Source organism: Mus pahari, chromosome 14 (genome assembly GCF_900095145.1).
Source record: "Mus pahari chromosome 14, PAHARI_EIJ_v1.1, whole genome shotgun sequence".
Classification (NCBI taxonomy): Eukaryota; Metazoa; Chordata; class Mammalia; order Rodentia; family Muridae; genus Mus; species Mus pahari.
The window spans coordinates 87,210,640-87,234,383 of record NC_034603.1 but is presented as its reverse complement, the minus strand read 5'-3'; the positions used below and the strand labels follow the sequence as shown (position 1 = coordinate 87,234,383).

The 23,744-nt window shown below is 55.8% G+C and overlaps 1 protein-coding gene across 1 annotated transcript; it reads left to right on the top strand.

Annotated features, from left to right (window-relative positions):
* The first annotated feature begins 1,011 nt into the window (after positions 1-1,011).
* Positions 1,012-22,606, top strand: Cep131 (centrosomal protein 131). Its single transcript, XM_021212222.1, has 26 exons — positions 1,012-1,175; positions 3,686-3,879; positions 6,307-6,401; positions 9,952-10,063; positions 10,323-10,444; positions 11,108-11,221; positions 11,595-11,741; positions 13,342-13,459; positions 13,876-13,992; positions 14,134-14,275; positions 14,595-14,689; positions 15,103-15,285; positions 15,629-15,805; positions 16,250-16,360; positions 16,504-16,629; positions 16,709-16,825; positions 18,252-18,354; positions 18,898-19,099; positions 19,793-19,900; positions 19,992-20,109; positions 20,257-20,331; positions 20,983-21,125; positions 21,219-21,396; positions 21,483-21,646; positions 22,191-22,251; positions 22,327-22,606. The coding sequence occupies exons 2-26, from the start codon at positions 3,703-3,705 to the stop codon at positions 22,399-22,401; spliced, it is 3,180 nt and encodes a 1,059-aa protein (XP_021067881.1). The 5' UTR covers positions 1,012-1,175; positions 3,686-3,702; the 3' UTR covers positions 22,402-22,606.
* The last annotated feature ends 1,138 nt before the right edge of the window (positions 22,607-23,744 follow it).

The window sequence follows — 23,744 nt, the reverse complement described above, 5'->3', positions numbered from 1 at the left end:
CTGGGTTTTAGTTCCCAGCACCCACATGGCATCCTACAACCATCCATAACTCCAGTTTCAGGAGATCCAGCATCCTCCACATGATGCAGAAACATACACATAATAAATCTTAGAAAGGATGAGCCCAGCGTGGTGGCACACGCCTTTAATCCCAGCACTCGGGAGGCAGAGGCAGGTGGGAGAAACGAAAGAAAGAAAGAAAGAAAGAAAGAAAGAAAGAAAGAAAGAAAGAAAGAAAGAAAGAAAGAAAGAAAGAAAGAGAAAGAAAGCAAGCCAGGTGTGGTGGCACTTTGCCCGTAATTCCAGATTTAGGAGGTGAAAGCAAAGGATCAGGAATTCCAGGTCATTCTCAGCTCTATAGTGAGTTCGAGGACAGCCTGGGCTACGTGTATATGAGATGCTTTCTTAGAGGAAAAAATGGCTGAGGTTCAATGGCAGAGTCCTTATTTAGCACGTGCATGACACTGGGCCACCATCCCAACCTACACACACACACACACACACACACTTGTTCATAGATTAATATGAGGATAATTTGATAATTTTTAAAGCATTTGAGTTTATAACATTGTTATTTAATGTAACTTCTGTTGGAGAGGACATCTGAGCTTCGGTGTCCCGAACCCTTTGGCAGACAGGAGAGATCACAACTATACACTAGCAGCAGTAGAGCTCAGAGACTCCGACAGTGTCTTTGAAAGCACTTAGGAAAGAATGGGGAGAGGCGGCACAAACACCAAGGCGCGGTCCTACCAGACACCGGAGAGGCCCAGGGATGCGCGGGGAGGGGGGGCTCGGAGAGTGCCGGGACCCGCAGGCTCCGCCTCCTTAAAGCCCCGCCCCTCTGCCTGCCCCACTCCACTTTGGCTTTCGGCAGCTCCTCCCACGTCGGAACTTACAGGACAGCCTAACGGCCCAATGAACTACTCGAAGATCAGAGCGGACGTCCGGAGAGCCAATCCCTGAGCGGCGCGCGCTGCAAGGCGGGCCGGCGTGACGGACAGCGGAGGAGGCGCCAGGCTGGTTGCTAGCCGCCGCCGCTCGCCCCTGCGGACAGCGCTTTATTGTCACCCACGGCGGAGGCCGCTCCAGCCCCGTGGGGCCCCGGGTGGCTCTGCAGCCGCACCCGCCAGGCCGAGCCCACGGGCCCTGCGCCCCAGGCTGGGTCCGCGCAGGTGAGGGGCGTCTCGCGGTGAAGGGTCGGGCCCTGCAGCGAGGACGGCCTGCGCCCAGTACCCCCAGCCCCGGAAGGTCGCCGTGGGGTCCATTCGGGCGGCCCGGAACCCCTACCTTAAACCTCAAGAGTCCTGGGGGATGCGGGTCGCCCGCGGAGAAGCACAGCAGTGCGCTGCTCAAGGGCTCTGTCTGTCCGCGTCAGCTGGCCCCCGAGGGAGCGGTCTCCTGCCCCTCCGGCTCCTGTGAGAGGCACGGTTTTGTCCAGGGTGAGGCTGGCCTCCCCAGCCTCCGGCCATCTGGCTTGTAGAGTTCCATGGAGAGGCTGTGTTTATGGCCCAGAACCTCACTGGCCGCACGTGGTGCTGGGAAAGCTATGTCCACCAGACTTAGGGGCTCAGGATTCACCAAGGTGTAGCCAGTGCCAAGAAGGGCAAGGTGTTAGGTTTCACCTACACAACCAGAAATGTGTAACCAGGGACACTGGCCGGACTGATGTCAGAGCAGCCTCAGAGTAGGGACACCACCCCCCACCACACACATCTGGATGTCAGTACCAAGGCAGCTTGACTTTGGACCATGGTGAGTGTATGCTCCTGGTTCCCTGGCTCTGCAATGGGATTGTCATCACTTAGCATTTGTCCCGTGTCCCATCTCCTCCCAGGTCTCAGGATTTCAGTGCCTTCCACACATCAGGACCCGAGACTGCGTGGTCCCTGTCCTCTCAAGGGAGTCCTAGAGAGAGCAAAACAGTTTGATAGAAGAAAAGCTGACGTCGGTGTGGAGGCAGGGGGATTGCAGATGCATTGCCTGGGTTTGAAGAACAGCAGGAAGGCAGGCTTAGTCAATGCACAGAGGAGTGCTTATAGAGAACAGGGTCAGAGCCGGACTTCTCAGGTACTCTGATTGACTCGGCCATCCCGAGAGGTCATTTCCCCTGTGGGTGTAACCTGAGCTGAGAGCAGTGTGGAAGTATTGGGTGATGTGAGCACGGCACGCACCCTAGCCGGATAGCCTGCTGTACTTGTGCAAAGCCCTTGAGGACCCAGTGGCTGGACCAGGGATGGAGAGGGTGGATAGAGGAGAGAGTCTGGGGCAGAGTCCAAGGCGGCTTGGGCTTTCAGGGATGAGAAGAACCAGTGGGAGACTGCAAGAGAGAGCCTCCTGCAAGGGAGTTATCAGGGTCAGTTACCAGGTCCTCAGAGCTCATGGATGCTCTGTGGTGATGCAGGGACTTGGGAGTCCACATCCTCCTAGAGTAGCTTGAAGCTGTTGAGGGATCTCCAGGGTCCAACCTCAAACCACATTTACCTCAGGATAGCCCAGGAAGATGCCTTTCTTTTCTTTTCTTTTCTTTTCTTTTTTTTTTTTTTTTTTTTATGTAGAGAATGTCCTAGGGCTGGGGTGAGTGTCAGGGCCAGGCTCACAGCCACCACTGCCTGCCGATAGCACCCTCTGGTATCCCCAGCCCCCAGCTGTTCACAGCTCACCATTGAGAGCCCAGTGTAGGGCTTAGAGCAGTCTTGTCTTCTCATGGTCCTGGCTGAGCTTCCCCATCCCCAGTGGTGGCTTCTGGGAGTTTTGGTGGCAGGTAGACCCAGAAGTCCAGGGTGAGTGGAGATGGTGAGTGCAAGGGGTGAGATTCCTCCATGGTATCTTGTCTCCCCTCCTCCTCGCCCTCTCCCTTCCCCTCCTCCACCAACTCCTCTTCCTCTTTTTCTTTGTTTCTTGAGGTAGGGTTTCTCTGTGTAGCCCCGGCTGTCCTGGAACTCCCCCTGTAGACCAGGCTGGTCTCACACTCAGAGATCCTGCCTACCTCTGCCTCCCAAGTGCTGGTGAGCCAGCGTTACCCATGAGGCAGTGCTGCTTACCTGGGATGTGGCTGCCCACAGCTCAGGGCCTGTCCCTCTGTTGCTGTTGAATACTGGGATACAGTTCAAAAAGAGTAAAAGGCACAAATAGGCCAGGTGTTTGCACCCCTTTAATGTCAGCACTCCAGAGACAGAGAGGTAGGTAGATGTCTGTGAGTTTTGAGCCAGCCTGGTCTATAGGGTGAGTTCCAGACAGGATGCAGGGTAGCCAGGTCTGTACAATGAAACCCTGTCTTGAAAAATATATATATATATATATATAATATTTAATGTATGTGTATATGTCTGTCTACTAACAGAGGCCAAGAGTGTGTCAGATTCCCTGGAGCTTGAGTTACAGGCAGTTGTGGGCCACTGCTGTGGGTACTAGGAACCAAGTTCTGTCCCTCTAGAAGATCAGCAAGCACCCTAAGCTACTCGGTTATCTCTCTAAGCTTCATTCCCATCTCATGTAGCCCAGGATGGCCTTGAATGCACTATCTATCTGAAAACAGTCTTGAGTCTGGAATTCCTGCCTCCACCCCTGAGTTCCAGGATTACGTGCATACACTGCCACACCAGGTTTATGCCGTGCTGAAGACTGGACGGAGCTATATCCCCAGCCCTGCGGTGTCTTATTGCATCTCTCATTTCTTTTTCAGGGTTAGCCTGGTCCACCATGAAAGGTTCACGGACCATCACTGCCACTCCTGAAGGCAGTCCAGAAGGTGTGGACTTGAGTCTGATTGGCCTCCCTCCGCCCATGTCCCAGCGGCCCGGCAGTGCCTCTGCCACAAAGTCTATTTTCCGTTCCATGTCTGTGGCCACAGGCAGCGAGCCAAGAAAAAAGGCACTGGTGAGTGTGGGGCCGGGACCCTCTTGGGGTGGCATCTAGTCCCCGGGTACAGTTCCTCACAAGAGCATTTGTCTCATATTCATGGTCATGTCCCTGTGGGCAGGGAGGAACTGGACCACGCAAGCCTAGTGATCGTGGCAGCTCCAGATCCTTCTGGTATCCGGCTTTCCCCTCCTATTCTACTGTATTTAGGCTTCTTGTGTTCTTCAAAGCTACTCTTGTAGAAACTGGGTGGGCAGCAGATGGGCAGGGAGGGCTTTGAGGAGAGCTGTCTTCCCTTTCCCAGCCTACCTCTGTGGGGCATGGATCAGGGGTGTCACTCAGAAATTCATGGTGTGAACGTGAGGGGTCAAGCTGGACTCCTGTCCATCTCTACCCCCACCCCCCAGCCCTGCTCCCTCTGGCCTTATTTAATTTTAAGTATATGAGTAACCCATTGTTCTCTTCAGACACTCCAGAAGAGGGCATCGGATCCCATTACAGATGGTTGTGAGCCACCATGTGGTTGCTGGGAATTGAACTCAGGACCTCTGGGAGAGCAGTAGGTGCTTTTAACCATTGAGCCGTCTCTCCAGCCCCCAGCTGGACTCGTGTAGCCCAAAGCTGCTCCCCGCTAGGCATTCCCTGGCCAGGCCCAGAGAGGAGTCAAGTACTTTGTGGGCCAGGACTGGGCCGGAGTCTGGCTTGAACTTCTAAAGCAGGGAGGAGCCTGGGTGAGACCTGCGTGCTGCCTGTCCTCTGCGACTCTGCCTGAGAAGCAGGTCCTTGCTGAGGGTGAAGGGCTGGTTGATGTCTGAGCTTGCTTTCTTGATAAAAGGCCCACCTCCTTCTTCTTCTTCTGAAAAATTGTGTCAGATGGCGTAGCCCTCCATTGCTCAGGATGCATTCTGGGACAGAAGTAGCGAGACGGTAAAGGGCATTTGATTCGGACAAGTTGCCACAGTGAGCCAGCCATCTGCCTCAGCCGAGGGAGGGGCAGCTCAGACTAGTGTGACTCTCAACACTGCCGCCCTCTGTGTCCCCAGCCTGCTCTGGAGTTACTGGTTCTCATCCTGTGTGATCCACTGCCCTGAAGCCCTAAGCAAGGAGGGCAGCCAGGACCACATACATGGACCAAAGATCTGCTGCTACACCCCTGCTGCACGGAAGCATGGACTTCCCCCGTGGCTACCTGGACACAGCTGCCTCTCGCAGGCCTCCTGCTGAGAGCAGTTTTGTCATCTCAGTCTTTCCTTCAGTGACAGCTCATGTGGCTAAGTTCTGGGTGGTGGAAGCTGCCAAGTCCTCCTTCGGGACTCCTCTCTGGGACCGATCCGGCCATGTATTTTGTAGGATGACGCCTCCCCTACTATACTTAATGAAAGAACAGCCCCCGGCCAGGACCTCCTCTGGACGGGCCTCATTTACTGCTGGTCCTTGTCACTGTTTGATCTCATTGGGATTCTGAAGGGCAATTGCTCTGGGCAAGCCTTTAAATCCCAAGAGACCGGGCTTGTCATTGGAGCAGATGCCACACATGTGACAGTGAAGTGGACCTGCTTTGTGGGTGGGGGGCAGGGAGGGGGTCTATCCTGGGCTGATGACATTGAGCCTTTGCACAGATGGAGTTTAAGTTTCTTAGCTCATGTTCTCATTCATCTGATGAGCACTTGATAACCTTCTGTAAACACAAGAGCCACCTTTATCCCAACTGCCATCAGAAAAATGGGGGAAAGGAAAGGGTACCCCTGAGCTGTCACTGACACAGTGACAGTTGATGTATTTAACAGTTCCACATTAAGAGTAGTGGTGCACACCTTTAAGTCCAGCACTCAGAGGCAGAGGCAGGTGGATTTCTGAGTTCGAGGCCAGCCTGGTCTACAGAGTGAGTTCCAGGACAGCCAGGGCTACACAGAGAAACCCTGTCTCGAAAAACAAACAAACAAACTAACTAACAAACAGAAGAGTAGAAGATCAGATGTGCCACTGTTTAAAGTGCAGAGGGCCAAAGAAGGGAGAGACAAGCCTGCCGCTAAGGTTCACAGCGCTGCGCCTGGCCTGCAGGCGGTCTGTGCTTTGCTGTGACTGCTTCCTCTCCTGTTCCCTGTGATGCATCGCATCCACCACCTGACAACACTATGCCCACTGTTGATGACTGCAGTGACAAAGCAAGCAGTTCCTCGCTGGGCCCTCCCCCACTGTGGGGGTGAAGGGCTCCCCACTTTGTGCAACACACCTAGGTTCTCAGAGGTTGGGGCCTGCCCCCCACACCCACTGATGGCTAGGCCATCCTGTCCTGTGGTCACCCCCTTCCTTAACTGTCCATGTGCCACCAAGAGCCTCCCAGCTTGTTTGGAACCCAAAACACTCTTTCCCAGTGATTTCTCTAAGACCTGACCTGTTGTCTGAGGTCTTCTCTGCTAAGCAGGCTTTTTTTCCCTTCTGAAGGAGGCCACTGGGCCTGGAGGCCCCCGAGCTATCAACAATCTTCGAAGATCTAACAGCACTACACAGGTCAACCAGTCATGGACGGGCTCCCCCAGGTAACCTACTGTGATTCCCGGTCCCCCTCGACCTCTTGAGGTGGTCTTGTTCCATCAGGTAACTCCAGCTACCTGCTCCTTCCTCCCCAGCCCTTCCTGCAGCTCTGTCCATTATGGTCTCTGCCGGGCAGTGGGATCTGGTGGCTCCTCCCCTGGGAAAATAGGGGCTGCACTCCTACCACACACAGACAGAGCCTCAGGGCTCGGGGTGTGCTCTCAGGACGTCCACTCTGCCAAACTGCTGGTGGCTGGACGCACTTGAGGTGTGGGGTATACATGTGTGACAGTGCTAGAAGTCGGGTGTATACGGGGGCTGTACATGCACCCAGCTGTGGCATATGGATTTGTGGGGATGCTTCATGTGTGGCATGTATTATGGAGTATTCATAGTTTGTGGTTATGTGATATAGATGCTGTGTATTATGGGTGTGCAGGTATGTAGAGAGGGCTTGGTGCATATAGTGTACATGTGTGTGTCTGTGTGGTGTAGTGCATGTGTGCATGTATGTATATGCGTGTCTGTGTGGTGCGTGCGCGCGCGCGCGCGCGCGTGTGTGTGTGTGTGTGTGTGTGTGTGTGTGTGTGTGTGTACATGTGTGTCTCTGCAGTATAGTTATGCTTATTAATGATATCCAGGAAACCCTTTGCAGATGTACCTGCACTTCTCTGCCTGTGGGAGAGCAGGCCTAGTTCTGTGAGCAGTTGAATGTCTTAGTTCTTTCTGTTGGCTCTGATAAAGTACCCTGGCAAAAGCCATCTGGAGAAGAACTTTCTCATTCTGAATCACGATGCAGTCTGTCACTGCAGTGAAGTCACCACAGCAGGAGCGGGAAGCTGCTGGTCACCCCTGCAGTGGAGGAGGGTAACAGTTGCGTCCTTCTCAGCTCGCTTCCTCCATGGATCCCAATCAAGGAGTGGTGTTGGCCACATGGGGAAGAAAGACTGGGCATACCTTCCCACCTCAAATTAACAGATCACAAAGTCGTGCTTAGAGGCCAGTTCCCGAATGATTGTACATGTTAAACTGACAAAGCCCAGCTTAGCTCCAGCCCCTATCAGCCTGGTACCCAAACACATCTCTCTGAAGTCACAGCCTCCCACTCCTTACTCTCACAGGCTCCTGGCCGTGTTATAATAGAAAATACATTTGGTCCAACTAAAAAGTCTCTGTAATCTGCCACAGTTGGTTCCTTTTTTTCCTTTTTTTATTTTTTTTTAAAGTATGTTTAGTTAATACATCAGAGCCCAGAATAAGATTCATATTCTAAAATTGAAGAATAAGGCACAGCAAAGAACAGGGCAAGTCTTTGTTAGCCAAATCTGGCACTGGGGGCTCATAATGTATTCAGTTGGGATCCAAAAGGCTTGGTTCCCCGTATTCATTCTGGGGTCTGCAACCTGGTCTTCCCCTTGACAGCTTCCTGCATTGCTTGCTCAAGTGTCCCATGTGGCCTCACTGCACGCAGCCTCCCCGACGCTGTTATATCTCTTGCAGTCTGCACACTGTGATAGTACCAGCACCGTGTGGACAGCACCAAGTCCTGCCAGCCCGTGGTGTATCTGGGTGTATCATCGCCGGGCCACGGGTAGAGTTCTGCTCCAGTGGGACCTCAGCAGCTAAAGCAGAACAATGTCCCCTGGTTGTTTTGAAGCAGGGCATCTCTGGGGCTCTGCAGGCCTTTTGTGAGCAGTCATGTGGGTGCTGGGAACCCAGCTTGGGTCCTCTGCAAGAGCAGCCAGCGCAGGTAACAGCTGAGCCGCCTCTTCAACCATGGCACTCTGGCTTTATGTGGTGTTGTGGCCCTGCGGAGGGCCTCATGTCCTGTCTTCCCCTGTGTCTCACTGTGCTGTCCCCAAGCTGTCACCTGTCTCTCTGAAGCCATGCAAGGATGACACTTGCCAGAGGAGAGCTCTTCAGCACTGTGGGCCCTCTGGTCCTTATTTCTTTGTGATTTTTTTCATAAGCTCTGCCAACTTCCACTAACCCCAGTATCCATGAGAGGCTTGCATATTTCTTGCTAGGTTGTCTAGGGCCTTGCAGTCCCTGCTGTTGCATGCTGGGTCTTCATCCCCATTTCTGATGGGTTTCAGTGTTGACCCTGGCCCGGTGGCCTTTCTGGATTTTAGCACTGCATTGTGTCTAGCTTCTTCACCATTTGTGAATCAGGACAAGTCCTTCCCCTTCTACCTCCCTGCCTTCCATGTTTAGGCAGACTAAGCTCACCCTCTCCACAGGAAAGTGCATTTTGCTGTACTTTGTTTTGTGGCCCGCCAACATGGCTGGTGATGCCAACACTGTACCTTGGCCTTTGTCGGGGGCGATGGGTGAAGCCTGTAACAGCGTACAGTCTATCAGAGTGGCAGTCTTGCCAGGGATATGTCTGGGCTGAGAAGAGACATCAGGGAACTGACTGCCCATCATCCTCCCTTTTCCCTCCTAGAGAGTGTAGAAATGGCAGTCCAGAGCCAGGGATGCCAACCTTGCTGACCTAAAATTCCTGTCCCGTCCCACTCACGTCTCAGGAACACCTCAGAGATATGCTTATTTGCTGGTGCTAGAGACGGAGCCCAGCGCCACGCACATACTAGGCAAGCACTCTGCTACTGAGCCAGATGGTGGCCCATTTGATCTTCTCAGCGCGGCCAGCATCATGGCCCCGTCTAGAGCGCCCCTCACCCCATAGCTGCTAAGGCTCACCGTGTCCTCCACCAGCCTGCATTCTGTCCCTGTGGATCTGCCTGCTCTGGACATTTCTTATAATGAGAATGAGATACTGTGAGGCCTCCTGCACGTGGCCCTCCCCTGAGTGTGCTTTCAAGGCTCACTGTGTGACATTGTTTTACTCGGGTATGATGCTGGGCCTCGTGGCTTTGTGCACAGTCTGCTAGCTGCCAGAGCTTCATGCCTCACATGGGGCATTGCTCCAGGCTCTCACTCCATCAAGTTCAGACTTGGGCATAGTATGTCCATGGCTCCCTGGGGGAGTTCCTGCCGCCTAGCTGATCTTCCTTGTTGCCTCTGACTTTCTTGAGCTGATGTCTGTGTGGCTCTTTGTGTATAGGGGAAGGAAGATAATGGCAGTAGCTGGTAGCCACTGTCTTAAGGCCTTTGGTCCTCAGGCTCAGTGTAGCTACCCAGACTTCCAGACCTTGTCCCACTGAGGCATCTCTGCCAGTTAGGAATGCATATCAGGGTTAAGAAACATTATTTTATGTATATAATGTTTGCTTATATACATATATGTGCACCATTTGTGTACCTGCTGCCCTCAGAGGCCAGAAGAAGGTGTCATATCCTATAAACGTGGCATTACATGGGGTTGTGAGCCTCTGTGTAGGTGCAGGAAACCAAACTGGGTCCTGTGCTAGCACAGTAAGTGCTCTCAGCCTGAGCCAACTCTCCAGCCTCCAGGAAGCATTCTTTAAAACTGGATGTGACCAGACTCCTGTCCTTGAGTCATGCCCTCTTGCCTTCTACAGAGTACATGCCTGTCTTCCTTCCTGGCAGCCCTAGCCCTTGACTTGGTGTGCATGCCTCTCTCTAACGCAGGCCAGCAGAGCCCACCGACTTCCTGATGCTCTTTGAGGGCAGCACCAGTGGAAGAAGAAGGGTGGCCAGTCTTAGCAAGGACAGCGAGAAGGGAGCCACGTGGGACGTCCTGGTAAGGGGAGGTGTGAGGCAGCCATGCGTCCTGGTGTTCCTGCCCGGTCACCATCAGGCTCCTTCTACATCCTTCTTGCCTGGAGAGGCAGCTGTTGCCTGGGGGTGGTGGTGGGGTGTCCCAGGCTTGCTGAGCTTTGGTCCTGACACTGGTCCCTTGGGGCATAGCATCTGCTGCTTCATGACACGTAAGGGCCTGCTGTTGTTATTGGGCTGTGCTCCTAGTGTCCCAGGCTGTGAAGTATCCTTGTGATCCACAGGATGACCAGCCCAGGGGCTTGACTCTGCTAGCCAGTGCTCAGAGTCCCAGCACCCTTGACTCTGCCTTGGGCCCGCGGAGGAAGGAGTGTCCACTGGCACCCAGCTTCACTGCTAACAACAGGTATTGTCCCACCACACACACCTGGTCCAGGAGACTCTGTCTTTTATGTAACTGGATTCAGCTACTTTGTACTGAATGGAGAAGTCAATGACCAAACTAATGGCTTTCCCCTCAGCCAAAGGAGAATCCTGTAAGGTGGTAGCTTGCACAAATTGACCTGTGGCCACTGTTTAGACAGTACCTGTGGTCAGCCCTCCTGGCCTCCTGGAAGGCTCTTCTCCCTCGGAGGAGCCTTTTTTCTAGAAGCCTGAGTCACCCAGCTGAGATTTTCAGAAATGTCAGGTCCAGGAGGTCCCTCGGGGCCAGCTGTGTCTGACTTGGATGGTTTGTTTGGAAGGTGTCACCTTTGAGGCTCGAAACCTGCCTGCCAAGGGTGAACCCGTGTCAGAGCTGTGCTTGTCACTCTTGGGGACAGGACAGACCAAAGCATGTCAGAGAGCAGTGACCAGCATGGCAGTCAGGAGCTGGTGCTGTGACCTCACTGGTAGACCAGGAGAAGCCACTTCCAAAGCAAGAGCGCATCCCTTGACCTTGGGGGAAGTGACACCATCCACTTTGGGTGCAGGAAAGGACGTTGGCACTGAGAGGTTTTATGGCAGCATGTGCCACAAACCAGACCTGATTGTCTCCTCCAGCCCCACTCCTTCCTGGTCTCTCTGACAGGAGCAACAAAGGAGCTGTGGGCAACTGTGTCACCACCATGGTGCACAACCACTATGCCTCCTCGAAGACGGTGTCGCCCCCCAAGAGCTCCAACCAGACAGCCCCCTCCCTCAAGTAAGGCCTGCTCGCTCGAGTGTGGAAGCACGTGGAAGCACGTGGCCCGGGGGAGGGGCGCAGGCGGCCTGGGCCCTGTGCACACAGAACCACATGCCATAGCTGGGGTGACTGGAGCTTTGTACCCCGTCTGTCTGCCTCTAGACTTCTATACTGAGAACCTCTTTCTGTTTACAAAATGTAAAGGACATTTACACAGGTGCCAGGCAATGGCACTTTGGGGTACAGGTAGTTCTGGGGGCCAGCAAGGTGGAGGTGAAGGGTCAACCTTGCACCATGGTTTGTGGGCCTCCTCCAGGCTTAGAACCAGGGGATGGGTCGGGGACCCTGCCTGGAGCTGTGGACACAGTTAGGCTTCTCTTTGTCTCATCAGCAATATTGTAAAGGCAGCAGCCCGTGAGGGCGGTGAGGGCAGCGACTTGGGGAAGCCTGGGAAGAACGTCTCCAGTGCCAGTCAGTCCGCTCGGGGCACCACCGGCCTGCTGAGGCGGAGGGAGGTGACTGAAGAGGAGGCCGAGAGGTGACTGTTTTCAGGGAGTTGTGGGGCAAGGGGCTTGGGACCTATGACTCTAACAGTTGTTTTTTAGACAACATGAATGGGAGGGCCACTGAGACTCCCATGTGTCTAAAATGCAAGGGCAAGATGGTTACGTGGGGGGGAGGGGCTGTAGTTGCTTGGGGTGTGACAGGAACTGGGACTTCACAGGGACTGCTCTCTGAGGGTGATGGGAATGTTCTAGAATGGGATTGTGCTGGTGGATGCCCAGCCCTGTAAATCTGCCTCAGAAAGCATTGAATTGTACGCCACAAACGAGAGGGTTTTATAGCACGGTAATTATACCTCTGTGAAACTGGTGATTAAAAACACATTTAGCAGAGAGAAGATAAAAGACTGAGGAGAACAAACACCTGCCTGTGGGGCTGCTGCGGTGGGCACAGGCAAAGGCGGGGCCTTCAGTGGCTACCATGTGGCTCCTTGCCAGGCCCCATTAGCAGGTGAATGGCTGCATTGAGGGCTCCCGGGTGGCCTCAGGACCCCATTCAGACCACTCACCTGGCCTGTGACTTGGGCTGAGTATGGGGAGAAGTCCTGCAAGTGGACAGTGGGAGGGAGGATGCTGGAGGCAAGGCCAGGAGCCGTCAGCTCCCCAGAGCCCCATCATGGTGCTTCTCTGCAGAGCCAGGGCGCTGTGGCAGGCAGCTGGAGGTACTTGGTCCTCTGTCGTTACCCTTGGCAACGATCTGTGCATAGCCCTTCAAGTCAGGGTTGAGGGGTTTGGTTTAATCAGCTTTGTTGAGTTATTATTTGTTTTCTTGCAGTTCTGGGATGGGACCCAGAGGTTTGCAAGGTATACGTCTAAGCTCTCTCCGCAGACCACTGGGTTTAGTTTTAAAATGTGCCCACTTGACAAACGTCTGTGGTCGCACACGCTAACATTCCCAGCACATGGGTAGCAGAGGTAGGAGAACCAGTGGTTCTAGGCCGTCCTCAGGTTCATGGTGAATCTGAGGCCAGAGTGGAACGTGTGACACTCTGGCTCAAAAACAAATAAGTGACCACCGGGTGTCCCAGCCCTTGGGAGGCAGAGGAGGAGGAGCTCTGAGTTCAAGGTCAGCCCAGACTGCGTATTGTGCTCTAGGATAGCCAAGGCTACATAGAGAGACCCTGTCCTCAAAAGAAAGCAAACAACCCTCAATTAACTAAAAATAGTTAGGCTACCTCAACTTCCCCCAACTCCCTCTGTCCACCCACCGTGTGGTCTCCTCTTGTGCCCTGACCTTAGCAACATCGACCTGTTTGTCTCACGAGCTAGCTGTATTCTTGGCTGTGAGGTCCTGGAGCTTGGTCTTGATCCCAAGCAACATCCTGTTGCCTGAACAACCATCCAAGCCAGCTCTAGACTGACACTTGCATCCTGCCTGGATTGTCTTCCAGGAGGGTGGGTTTAGGTCTTAAAGGAGTCTAGAAGGGCTGGCCTTCCACATCATAGCCTGGTGAGAAAGGGCTGTGAGGAGCCACCACTGTCTCTTTCCATCTGGACACTTGACTAACAGCTTCTTGTTCTAGGGGTACAGGGATGTGGGGACCCTTCTGGTCCTGAATCTAGTTCTCTGGACAGGTTCATCCATCAGGTAAACCAGGCTGCAGTCACCATCCAGCGCTGGTACCGCTGCCAGGTACAGAGGCGCCGAGCGGGAGCAGCAGCCCTCGAGCACCTGCTGGCATCCAAGCGACAGGTCAGTGGGATTCCTCAGGGTCTCGCCACCTGCAGTGCGTACAGCAAGTGCATTAGAGTGCCGTTCTTAAGACAAATCAAATGGACGTCAGATCTGGACTCACCCACAAGGGCATAGCCCCCTCCGTGGCACCTATTGTCCTTGATGCTGCTGTTGGGTTGATGTGCCAGGAGACCAGCCAGTGCCAGGATGATACCCTGAGCAAGCTCCCGGCTGAGTGTCTCCCTAATATGCCTGCATCTCAGTGTGGATCTGGCCCTCTGATGGGCCAAGGTGGCAGGTTCAGTGTCCTAAGCAATCCCACCCACCTTCCATGCTAGTCGACGCTCGGCGCCCCATGGAGACCTCCCAGTTGGTTCCAGGGCTCTGCCTATCTTCCAGTTCTGTAAAGTTTATGGATTTGGCTTCCCTGGCAGGGGCAGAGGCAACGGTTGGGAAGTGGGAACCTTCTGGAACTGCACCGGCAGGAGGAGGCGGCAAGGAAGAAGGCCCGGGAGGAGAAGGCTCGCCAGGCCAGGCAGGCAGCCATTCAGGTACCGGGTACCCCAGGTGTCATCCCTCAGCCCATAGCCCATTCTGTGTGACACTGATGCTTGGAGACACTGAGCCTCAGGGGAGCTGGGCTGCAAGAGGGTCAGGGGATATCGGGCTGCTCAGAGGTGCTCCTCTGTCAGGAACTACAACAGAAACGAGCCCAGAAGGCAAGTGAGGCCGAGCACAGGCGGCCTAAGGACAGGTCAGAGACCCGAGCACCGGAGCAGCCTCGACCTACACAGGAGCCAGGCTGTGTCACACACCCTAAGGCCAACAACACTGGTGAGTGGGTCTCCGTCCACCTGACCCTGGGAGGCCTACAGTAAGGTGAAGCTGGAGGCTCATACGGCCAGGCACAGGGACTTTTACCTGCAGAACTGGGATCCCACTGCTCCCCACTTCTGCTGCCTGGGTCACTTGTGGTGCTAGACCTCAACATTCCCAGCGGTGGGACCTGCACTTGGGTTGCACTGGCTCCCTCACAGCATCACACCCTGGAAGACCAGCGCCCCCTAGTGTCTCTTTGGCTTCTACCTGACTCATCCCCAGATTCCCTCCAAGGTCAGGCCCTGGAGGAATGACAATGCATTCTGTTTTACAGGTGCCAGCATCCACCCCACAGGCCCCGCAGACCCCTGCCCTCCTGCCTCCGAATCCTCCCCAGAGCCGTGGCAGTCTCCAGAGGAAAAGCCACAGGTCTGGACATGTCCGTGCCTGACTGGCCTGAGCTTCTCCTCAGCTTTGGGGTCCTTTGTTTCCTGAAGGGGCCCAAAGGGTTGCTGTGGTGGTGGGAGACAGAGGCCTGCTGCTCTTGCTGTGGGGAGGCCTCAGAACCGCTCTGAGATCGTGGTGGGAGACAGAGGCCTGCTGCTCTTGCTGTGGGGAGGCCTCAGAACCGCTCTGAGATCCTGCCAGTTCACATTCATTAAGGGGACAGCAAGGCCACAGGCTGCTCAGTGTGACACTGGGCTGGAACCTTTCTCCTCTGAGGACAGCACCTGAGTCATGTGCCAAGTGGTGGACGCACTGGCCCATGGGGACCATGGGTGCGTGGGGTGACTTAGCTACCTCTGGCCTGACCTCTCTCCCCTCTGACCTGTCTACTACAGGACATCCATTCCCAGGGGGAAGCCAGAGAGGACCTGGCAGTGTCAGACTCTTCCAGGAGCAAGGCCAAGGCCAGAGCAACCCTGGATGATCTTCTAGACACACTGAAGCTGCTGGAGGAGGAGCCGGAGCCGCTGCCTCACCCCAAGGCCTACCATAAGAACAGATATGCCTGGACTGACGAGGTGAGCAGGCGCTGGGCACTCACACCATCCCTGGAGGCTGGGAGGCCTCCGTGCAGGTCAGGAAAGCACGGGCCACCATGTTCCTGCTTTAGTTGAGACCCTAACAAGGGCCAGCTGTGCCTGTTGACTTCTGCTCTCCCTCCTGTCTGGTCTCCTTGAGATTGGGACACAGTGACCCAGGAGGGTACACACTTCTGCTGTAGCAATACTCTCAAAGTTCTAGAAAGGGAGGCCCTTCTAGCCATAGCCAGGCCTGCCGCCCCCCCCCACACACACACTGCCCCCATCCCTGAGGTTCCCCAAGTTCTCAGGCTCCCCTGAGCCCCCAATGCTGGCCCTGCAGGAGGAGGATGCCAACTCCCTGACAGCTGACAACCTGGAGAAGTTTGGGAAACTCAGTGCAGCCCCCAGCCCCCCTGATGATGGGACTCTGCTCTCAGAGGCCAAGCTACAGAGCATTATGGCCTTCCTGGACGAGATGGAGAAGTCGGGACAGGAGCGGCCAGCACCCTGGTGGGAGGTAGTCAGCCACCACAATGGGAAGTGATCATTCACAAGGCCCCAGTGCAGCCTCCCTGAGCCCCAAAACAGGGCCGCCTTGTCCTGCCCTGGCATCCTTTCTAGATAGGTCGTCCTGTCCACATGGGTGGTCTGCGGGCTGTGTCCTGAATGAACAGTGGTGACCACGATGAATACAGGGATATGGCTTGTTTTCATGGGGCAGGAAGGTCAGGAGAGGGTAGACCAGGCCTCGTGGTCTGTGTTTAAGCATCGAGGCATAGCCCTCCTCCTGCACTGATTAATAAACACGGTCTCCACAGCTGACCTGTTGCCCAGATGTCCAACGTAGCTGTCCCCTCGCAGCAGGGTGGGACAGGGGGCATGTAGTGACTCCCCATGGAAGGTGGGCGTCAGGTAGGCAGTAACTGCTGGGTGGCCTGCCTGAGGACTGCTGTATCCTTAGAGCCTGGTGTTAGAGGCGGGCCCAGGGTCTGAGGGAAGCACACAGGTGATGCGACTGAAGCTGGAGCTGGAGGAGAAGAAACAGGCCATGGTTCTGCTGCAGAGAGCTCTGGTGAGACCATTAGCCATCACCCCAGGGCCACAGCTGGGATGGGGCCTGCCAGTGTCCTGCCCAGGGGCCAGAGCCATTGCCACCCCACACCTCAGGCAGGGATTCAGCACCACTATTTCCTGTCTATCCCCCTCCCCCAACAGGCACAACAGCGTGACCTCACCGTTCGACGTGTTAAGGAGACAGAGAAGGAGCTGAACCGGCAGCTGCGGCAGCAGAAGGAGCAGTATGAGGCCACCATCCAACGGCACTTGTCCTTCATTGACCAGGTGACAGACGGGGAGGCAGTGCTGGCCCAGTGAGGGACCATAGGGCAGACGCCAGAGCCTCACCCTACCCTCATCACAGCTGATTGAAGACAAGAAAGTTCTGAGCGAGAAGTGTGAGGCGGTGGTGGCCGAGCTGAAGCACGGGGACCAGCGGTGTCGGGAGCGCATGGCCCAGATGCAGGAGCAGCACGAACTGGTGAGCTCCCTGGCCAATGCCAGGCTGTGATGAGGTCCCTGGACAGTGGCAGCCCTGGCTGTCCTGGAACTCACTTTATAGACCAGGCCAGCCTTGAATTCACAGAGACCCCGCCTATCTCTGTCTCCTGAGTGCTGGGATTAAAGCAGCACTCCACTACTGCCTGGCCTGGCTTTGTTTCTTTGTTATTTTGGAGGGAGTTGGGGGCTGGGGGATTTGTGTGTGTGTGTGTGTGTGTTCCCTCTTCTTGAACTGCATCCAGGTATTCAACGGGGACAGGTGCTGAGGTGTGGACAGCCACATCCCAGGTCATCATGCACAGCCCACTGGCCCTTCTCACAGGACAGTACCATGGACCCAAGAGTCCAAACCTGGCCTACTGCAGTAACAGGCGTCCTGAATGACAGAACCTGCTCAGGGTAGCTGCACCAGGCTCCTCCAGCTCCCTCCTGATTGGCCTGCAGATGCTGATTAAAGCTCTGACTCAGCCACCTGGTTGTGCTTCTCTCTGAAGTCACCCTAGACTGGAGCCCAGACCCCATGTGACGGGGGGCTGATTGTCTAAAGAGACCCCAGTGGCCATAGCCCCCCGCCAGAGTTGGAGACTGAAGTTCTCGCTGGTCCTTTCAGCTTCAGCAGGAATGGAGTCACGGCTCCAGTCATGGCTCCACAGCAGCCCAGGGAACTCCCTTGCCCATTAGGGACCTTCCTCTCAGGCGTCCCTGTGGCAGAGGATTTCAGTAGAAAGCAGTTGGCGCTTGTTAAGGGACTTGGCTGTTCTTAGCACAGGAGTTGATGGATGTGCTCAGGAGGCCTGCAGGGTGAGTGGGAGGAGTCGGGCTTCCTGCACGGTGGGTGTGTGGGTAAGACCCTCCGTGTTAGAGTGGACAAGGTGCAAGGCTTACAGGTTAAAGACTCTCTTCCTGTAAGTGAGCTTGTAATACATAAGGTGAATGATGTGAATATCTGAGGCTGTGACTTAAATCTGGGGAAGAGAGAATAGCTAAGGCAAAGTTGTAAACCATTCTGGCCTTAAGTGTGCCTACTGGTTTCAATGGCTTTTGTTGGTGGCATCTCTAAGAAAACATGCCTCATCGCTCTAGTAAGTGACGTTTGTTGACACCTTGTGGATGGTGTCTGTCAGCAGGAAAGGCATACCAGCTCCAGATAGAGAGCCGCCTCTCCTTCCTGTGTCCCTTAGTTCTCTGCCCTTCTCTATGGCCTCTGGTACAGTGGGTGGTGGCATTCCTCTCAATGATGGGACCTCTAAGCCGGTGGCTGTAACTGCCCGTTGTGGTGCCTCAGGCTGGAGTGTGTGTGCTGTGGTGGTCCCCGCCCTGGGGAGAGAGGTCGGAGCCTTGCAGCCTACAGGCCCAGGAGGCGGGGCCTCCTCAGCACTCGCTGACCTCCTGTGCTCTTCACGCAGGAGATCAAGAAACTCAAAGAACTCATGAGTGCCACCGAGAAAATCCGGCGTGAGAAGTGGATCAATGAGAAAACGAAGAAGATCAAGGAAATCACAGTCAGAGGTGGGGCCTCCCCACCCTGTAGCTCACGCTAGTGGTGGTAAACATAGGTGGTGCTAGGTGAGGCCGTGGTCCTGGCTGCCTAGGGCAGGTAGACGAAAACCTCATTCCAGCTGCTGGCTCCCAGGTCACAGAAGCCTGGGGGTGGGGGGGATCCTGCCCCTAGGAGGCTAGTGTGGGAACCTCAAGACATGTAGGTCACACTGCAAAAACCAGAGAAAACTAGAAAAGAAGGACCAGCACCCTTTAGGCTGACAGACTCAGTATGTGAGGGCAGTTCTAAGGGGCACCTTCAGAATGCCTTTAAGGAGAGTCCATTTCCTCCAGGACCCAGTGGTCAGAGTGCCACGAGGCTGGGCAGCTTTGTGTACCACAGGCTGGGCACGCCACTGTGGTCTGATGGTATAGCCAAGACACTCCTGGAGCTAGGATTCTGGAGCGTGGGCTCATCTACCTCTAGTCCATCAGGTTTGCTATGCTCTGGGGCAGTGGCTGGATGCGAGGGGACTTGCAGCCCCATCTCTGGTGCAACCTCCGTCCCCACAGGTCTAGAGCCTGAGATCCAGAAACTAATTGCCAAGCACAAGCAAGAGGTGAGGAGGCTCAGGGGCCTGCACGAGGCTGAGCTGCAGCAGCGCGAAGAGCAGGCCACACAGCGCCACCTGCGTCAGGCGGAGGAGCTGCGGGAGCACCTGGACCGGGAGAGGGAGGTGCTGGGCCAGCAAGAGCGGGAGCGCGCCCAGCAGAGGTAGGAAGGGGGTGCTGGAGGCTTGGGCCTAGAGCAGCCACGACCCCTGCAACCTAGCAGCCTGTGTGGGACTTGTGCCATCCACCTGCCCAGCCAGTGCTGTGAGCTTCCCGGGTGTGGTCATGGGAGATCGCTGTCACAACGCTCAGATGTCCAGACTTGCTGAGCTGGGCCCTCCGGGATGTGTAGGTCACTCTGCTGCAGAGGATAGCCACATCTGTTCCCTCGGCCCTAGGGCTCACCACTGTCTTATAACCAGGCTGTGATGTCACAACGTAGGATGTGGTGGCCGAGGGACATGGCTCTGTGAGTCAGTATGCCTTGGCACCAGTGACCAGTGGACACCCCTCTTTCACTGTCGGGGCCTCCAGGCTAGGTCCCCTAAGGTTGTCATTTCCTGTCTCGGGACCTGCCGGCCCTCTGCTCTCCCACTCTCAGGAAAGACAAGGGTACAGGTCATGGCAGGAGCTTGCTCAGGTCAAAGAACCAGGTGCCTGGCTCCCACCTGAGAGGGGCTAAGCAGAGAGAGACCAGTGTGACGATACAGAAAGCCACAGACGCAGCTGAGGAAGCTGCAGCCCACGGACAGCAGAGGGTCCCTGTGAGCTGATGTGGCCGCCCTGGTCAGCAGTGTAACTGGCATGGAGCACCGTGGGCACCCACTGTGGTGTAAGTGTCCTCTCTGCCCTGCAGGTTTGAGCAGCACCTGGAACAGGAACAGCGGGCCTTGGAGCAGCAGCGACGACGGCTCTACAATGAGGTGGCGGAGGAGAAGGAGCGACTGGGCCAGCAGGCAGCCAGGTGCCACCGAGGGCTGTCCTCACAGTGACCCCTGGCCTAGCCAGCCCCTCTCACAGTGACCTTCTGTGGCCTGACTCTTGCTGGCCTGCAGGCAGCGGGCGGAGCTGGAGGAGCTGAGGCAGCAGCTGGAGGAGAGCAGCGCGGCCCTGACTCGGGCCCTGAGAGCCGAGTTCGAGAGGAGCCGAGAGGAGCAGGAGCGGAGGCACCAGGTGAGCCTCCCCTTGGAATGCCAGCTGAGTCTGGCCTGCAGCGGAGGAAGGGAGTCTCTTCTGCCTGACCACGGTGGTGTGGGGTCCTCAGCAGGGTGGGCAGGGCCTTGGAGTGGCCTCAGGCCCCTCACAGTCTACCCTCCTCAGATGGAGCTGAAGGCCCTGAAGGACCAGCTGGAAGCTGAGAGACAGGCGTGGGTGGCCAGCTGTGCCAAGAAGGAGGTAGGCCAGGCAGGCGGGCGCTGCTCAGGGCTTCCTGGGCGCTTCCTCCTAGCTGTGTGGACCTCGGCGGGTCCTGCTGCTCACTGTCCACATGGATCCAGGACGGTTAGAGTCGGAACAAGAGGAAGTGGGGCAGGGACATCCTGGAGACGTGAGAGGACATGTCCTTCCTCTTCAGGAGTCACCCTGGCTGTGTCCTTCAGAATCACCTGATACCCAGGCCCTGAAGCCCCTGAGGGCCCTGGCTTCTGGTCTTTCCTTTTAGGAATTTGCAAGCCCCGTGGCCACAGGGCAGGTTTGTCATTTTGCCTTGGCCTGTCTAGCAGACAGTAGTAGTTGATCACCTTGGACTATAGTTCTCCAAGAGAGAGGAACAGCCTGCTGCAGTGGTGACCTCCTAGGCTAAGGAGCCATACTACCCAGGGCCATCTCATGCCCCTGCTCACAGAAGGTCCTGAAAACAAGACATGGTCCTCTTGGGACCTGGGGACCTGTGCAGGCCTGGAGCCTGTCACCCTATTCCGTGTCTCCCTGTGACTCTAAGCAGGAGCCATTCCCTGGAGCCCAGCAAGGCTAATCTTGCTGCTGCCTCCGGCTTCTCCTCTCTGCCTCCTCCTGCTGGCCAGTTCTGACAGCCGCATGTCCCTACAGGAAGCATGGCTGCTGACCAGGGAACGTGAGCTGAAGGAGGAGATCCGAAAAGGCCGAGACCAGGAGATTGAGTTGGTCATCCACCGGCTGGAGGCCGATATGACATTGGCCAAGGAGGAGAGCGAGAGGGCAGCCGAGAGCCGGTGAGCTGCCACTGGCCTCTAGCTCCGCAGTCGGGAGAGCCTGGGGCAGAGACAGAGACAGCATCGACACTGTCCCCTGCCTCTGCCTGCCAGTGTGAAGCGTGTGCGTGATAAGTATGAAACGGAGCTCTCAGAGCTGGAGCAGTCGGAGCGGAAGCTTCAGGAGCGGTGCTCGGAGCTGAAAGGCCGCCTGGGGGAGGCTGAAGGGGAGAAGGAGCGGCTGCAGTCCCTAGTACGGCAGAAGGAGAAGGAGCTAGAAGACCTGCGGGCGGTGAGTAGCCGGGGCTCTTTCTGTAGGGGAGATGGGGTGGGGGGTTCCACCCTGCCTTCCCGATCACAGCACCCCCTGCTTGTCAGGTGAACACACAGATGTGCAGTGAGCGGGCCAGCCTGGCCCAGGTGGTGCGGCAGGAGTTTGCAGAGCAGCTGGCAGCCTCCCAGGAGGAGACCCAGAGGCTGAAATCAGAGCTGGCAGAGCTGCGGGCCCGCCAGCAGGTGGAGCTAGACGAGGTGCACCGGAGGTGGGTGCTCAGCACTGCAGGTAGGGGCAGGGGGGCCCAGTCCTGCATCCTCCTGTCTCTTCCAAATAAGCAGTGTAGCCCATGGGCAGGAGCTCACATGGTTTGTATCTGTGCCCTGGGCGTCGCTTAGCTCTGGGGCCTTCCGTGTCTCAGGGCTGGGAAAGGCCCACATGTGCTCCACCGAGGAGGTGGGCAGGATTCTGGCCGGAGCAGGTGATGGTCAGCAGAGAGCCAGCAGCAGAGAGGGTGACAGTAACCTCCCAGAGTCTCCTTAGTCCTTCCAAAGGACTATCCAGGCTGTGGCTGCCTGCCTCTGGCCTAACATGACAATGAGACATCTATCTTGGTCAGCACAGCACCCTGCCCCAGCTCCATCTCTTCCAAAAACCACCTTAGGGTCTGGTTGTCATGGAGGCAGTGCCCCAGGACCGGCTGCTCAGGTCAAGGTAGAGCAGGGCTGAAGCTAGGTGGTAAGAGGCTGCCCTTCAGGCTGCCCTGGGACTGAAGGTGAGGCTGTGCAGAAGCCCAATGCCCATCACTGCAGGGTGAAGACAGCTCTCGCGAAGAAGGAGGCGGCCGTGAACAGTCTCCGAAAACAGCATGAGGTGGGTCCCTCTGGCGGTCTGTGACTGTCTTGCCTAGGGTAGGGGTGTCCAGGGCCTGACTGAAATGTGTTGCAGGCTGCCATGAAGCGGGCGGACCACCTAGAGGAACTGCTGGAGCAACACAAAGGGCCATCTTTGAGTTCTAAGTGACATCGCCCTTGGGATGACAAGCCAAGCCCGAGGCTGACGCTCAGTCCTGCGGCTGGTGTCTAGGTCACGCTCCATGACATGGGGCTAAGGGTAGGACAGCAGCTGGTGTGTGAGAGGCACCATGGAGCCCAGTGCCCGGTACATTACTGTCAGCATGCCTGCAGCTGTTCTATAGTAAAATGGTTAGGTGGCTTTTTTAAACTGCTTCATGTCACCTGCTTGTCTTTCTCTACTGTGTTGGGCGTGGTGAGCTGGAAGCTGGAGACCACTGAGGGCCCCTCAGCATGGTCAGGGGTGGTGGTCCTCACTCTGCCTCTCTCTGGCTCTGACCCTACCTCTCTCCCCTCCCACTTGTCCAGGCTGACAGGACAGTGGTTTACAGCCAGCCCCTCTGCTCTCAGCTCTAGTCCCCAGCAGGTACTGGCCATTTGTTCCTACCCTGGCCTCTCAGTACAGCAGACTCACCTCATAGGAGGAACTGCATCTCTAGCTCAGCCCAGTAACCTCGGCAGCTGCTGCTCCTCCTCCTCCTCCTTCTTTTCTAATATTTATTAATTTAGAAAGTTTACCTCTGTGTGTGTGTGTGTGTGTGTGTGTGTGTGTGTGTGTGTGTGTGTGTGAGAGAGAGAGAGAGAGAGAGAGAGAGAGAGAGAGAGAGAGAGANGAGAGAGAGAGAGAGAGAGAGAGAGAGAGAGAGAGAGAGAGAGAGATTTTTGTCTCCATGTATGTCTACGAGCTACCTGTGTGCCTGGTACGGGCAGAAGCCAGAGGAAATCCTTGGATCCCCTTGAACTGGACTTACAGACAATTGTGAGCCACCATGAGGGTGCAGAGACTTGAACCCAAGAACATATCAGTACCCAAGAACCTGTCTACACTGCCCAGCCTGGGCGGCGTCTACATAGACAGGAAGCGAAGGCTGCTACCCATATGGGAGGCAGAGGCCTAGAGTACTTGGTACAGACAAGGTCTTCTGACCAGGCCTCACTGTCCCATCATCTTCCCAACAGGCCAACTCCAGAGCCAGTGCCCTGGAAGACCCTGTGTGGTGTAGCTTCAGCTGCCAGGCCACCCTGCTGCCTCCTAGAAGCTGCTGCCTGTGACGGCCTGACTGGTCCTTAGCCCTCTGCAGAGTGCCACTTGTCCAAGTCCCTGGCCTACTCTGTGCCTGGGCTCCTCGAAGAAGGCTGGCCACATGATTGCATATGATGTGTTATTTCTCCTGTCTCCTCATAACTCAGTATGTGAGCTCCAGCACTCAACTTACAGTTGAGGGGTTCAGGCCAGAAGAGAGGGTGCAGGACCAGGGCTGAGGCCATACTCTCAGCCTGAAGGCCAATATG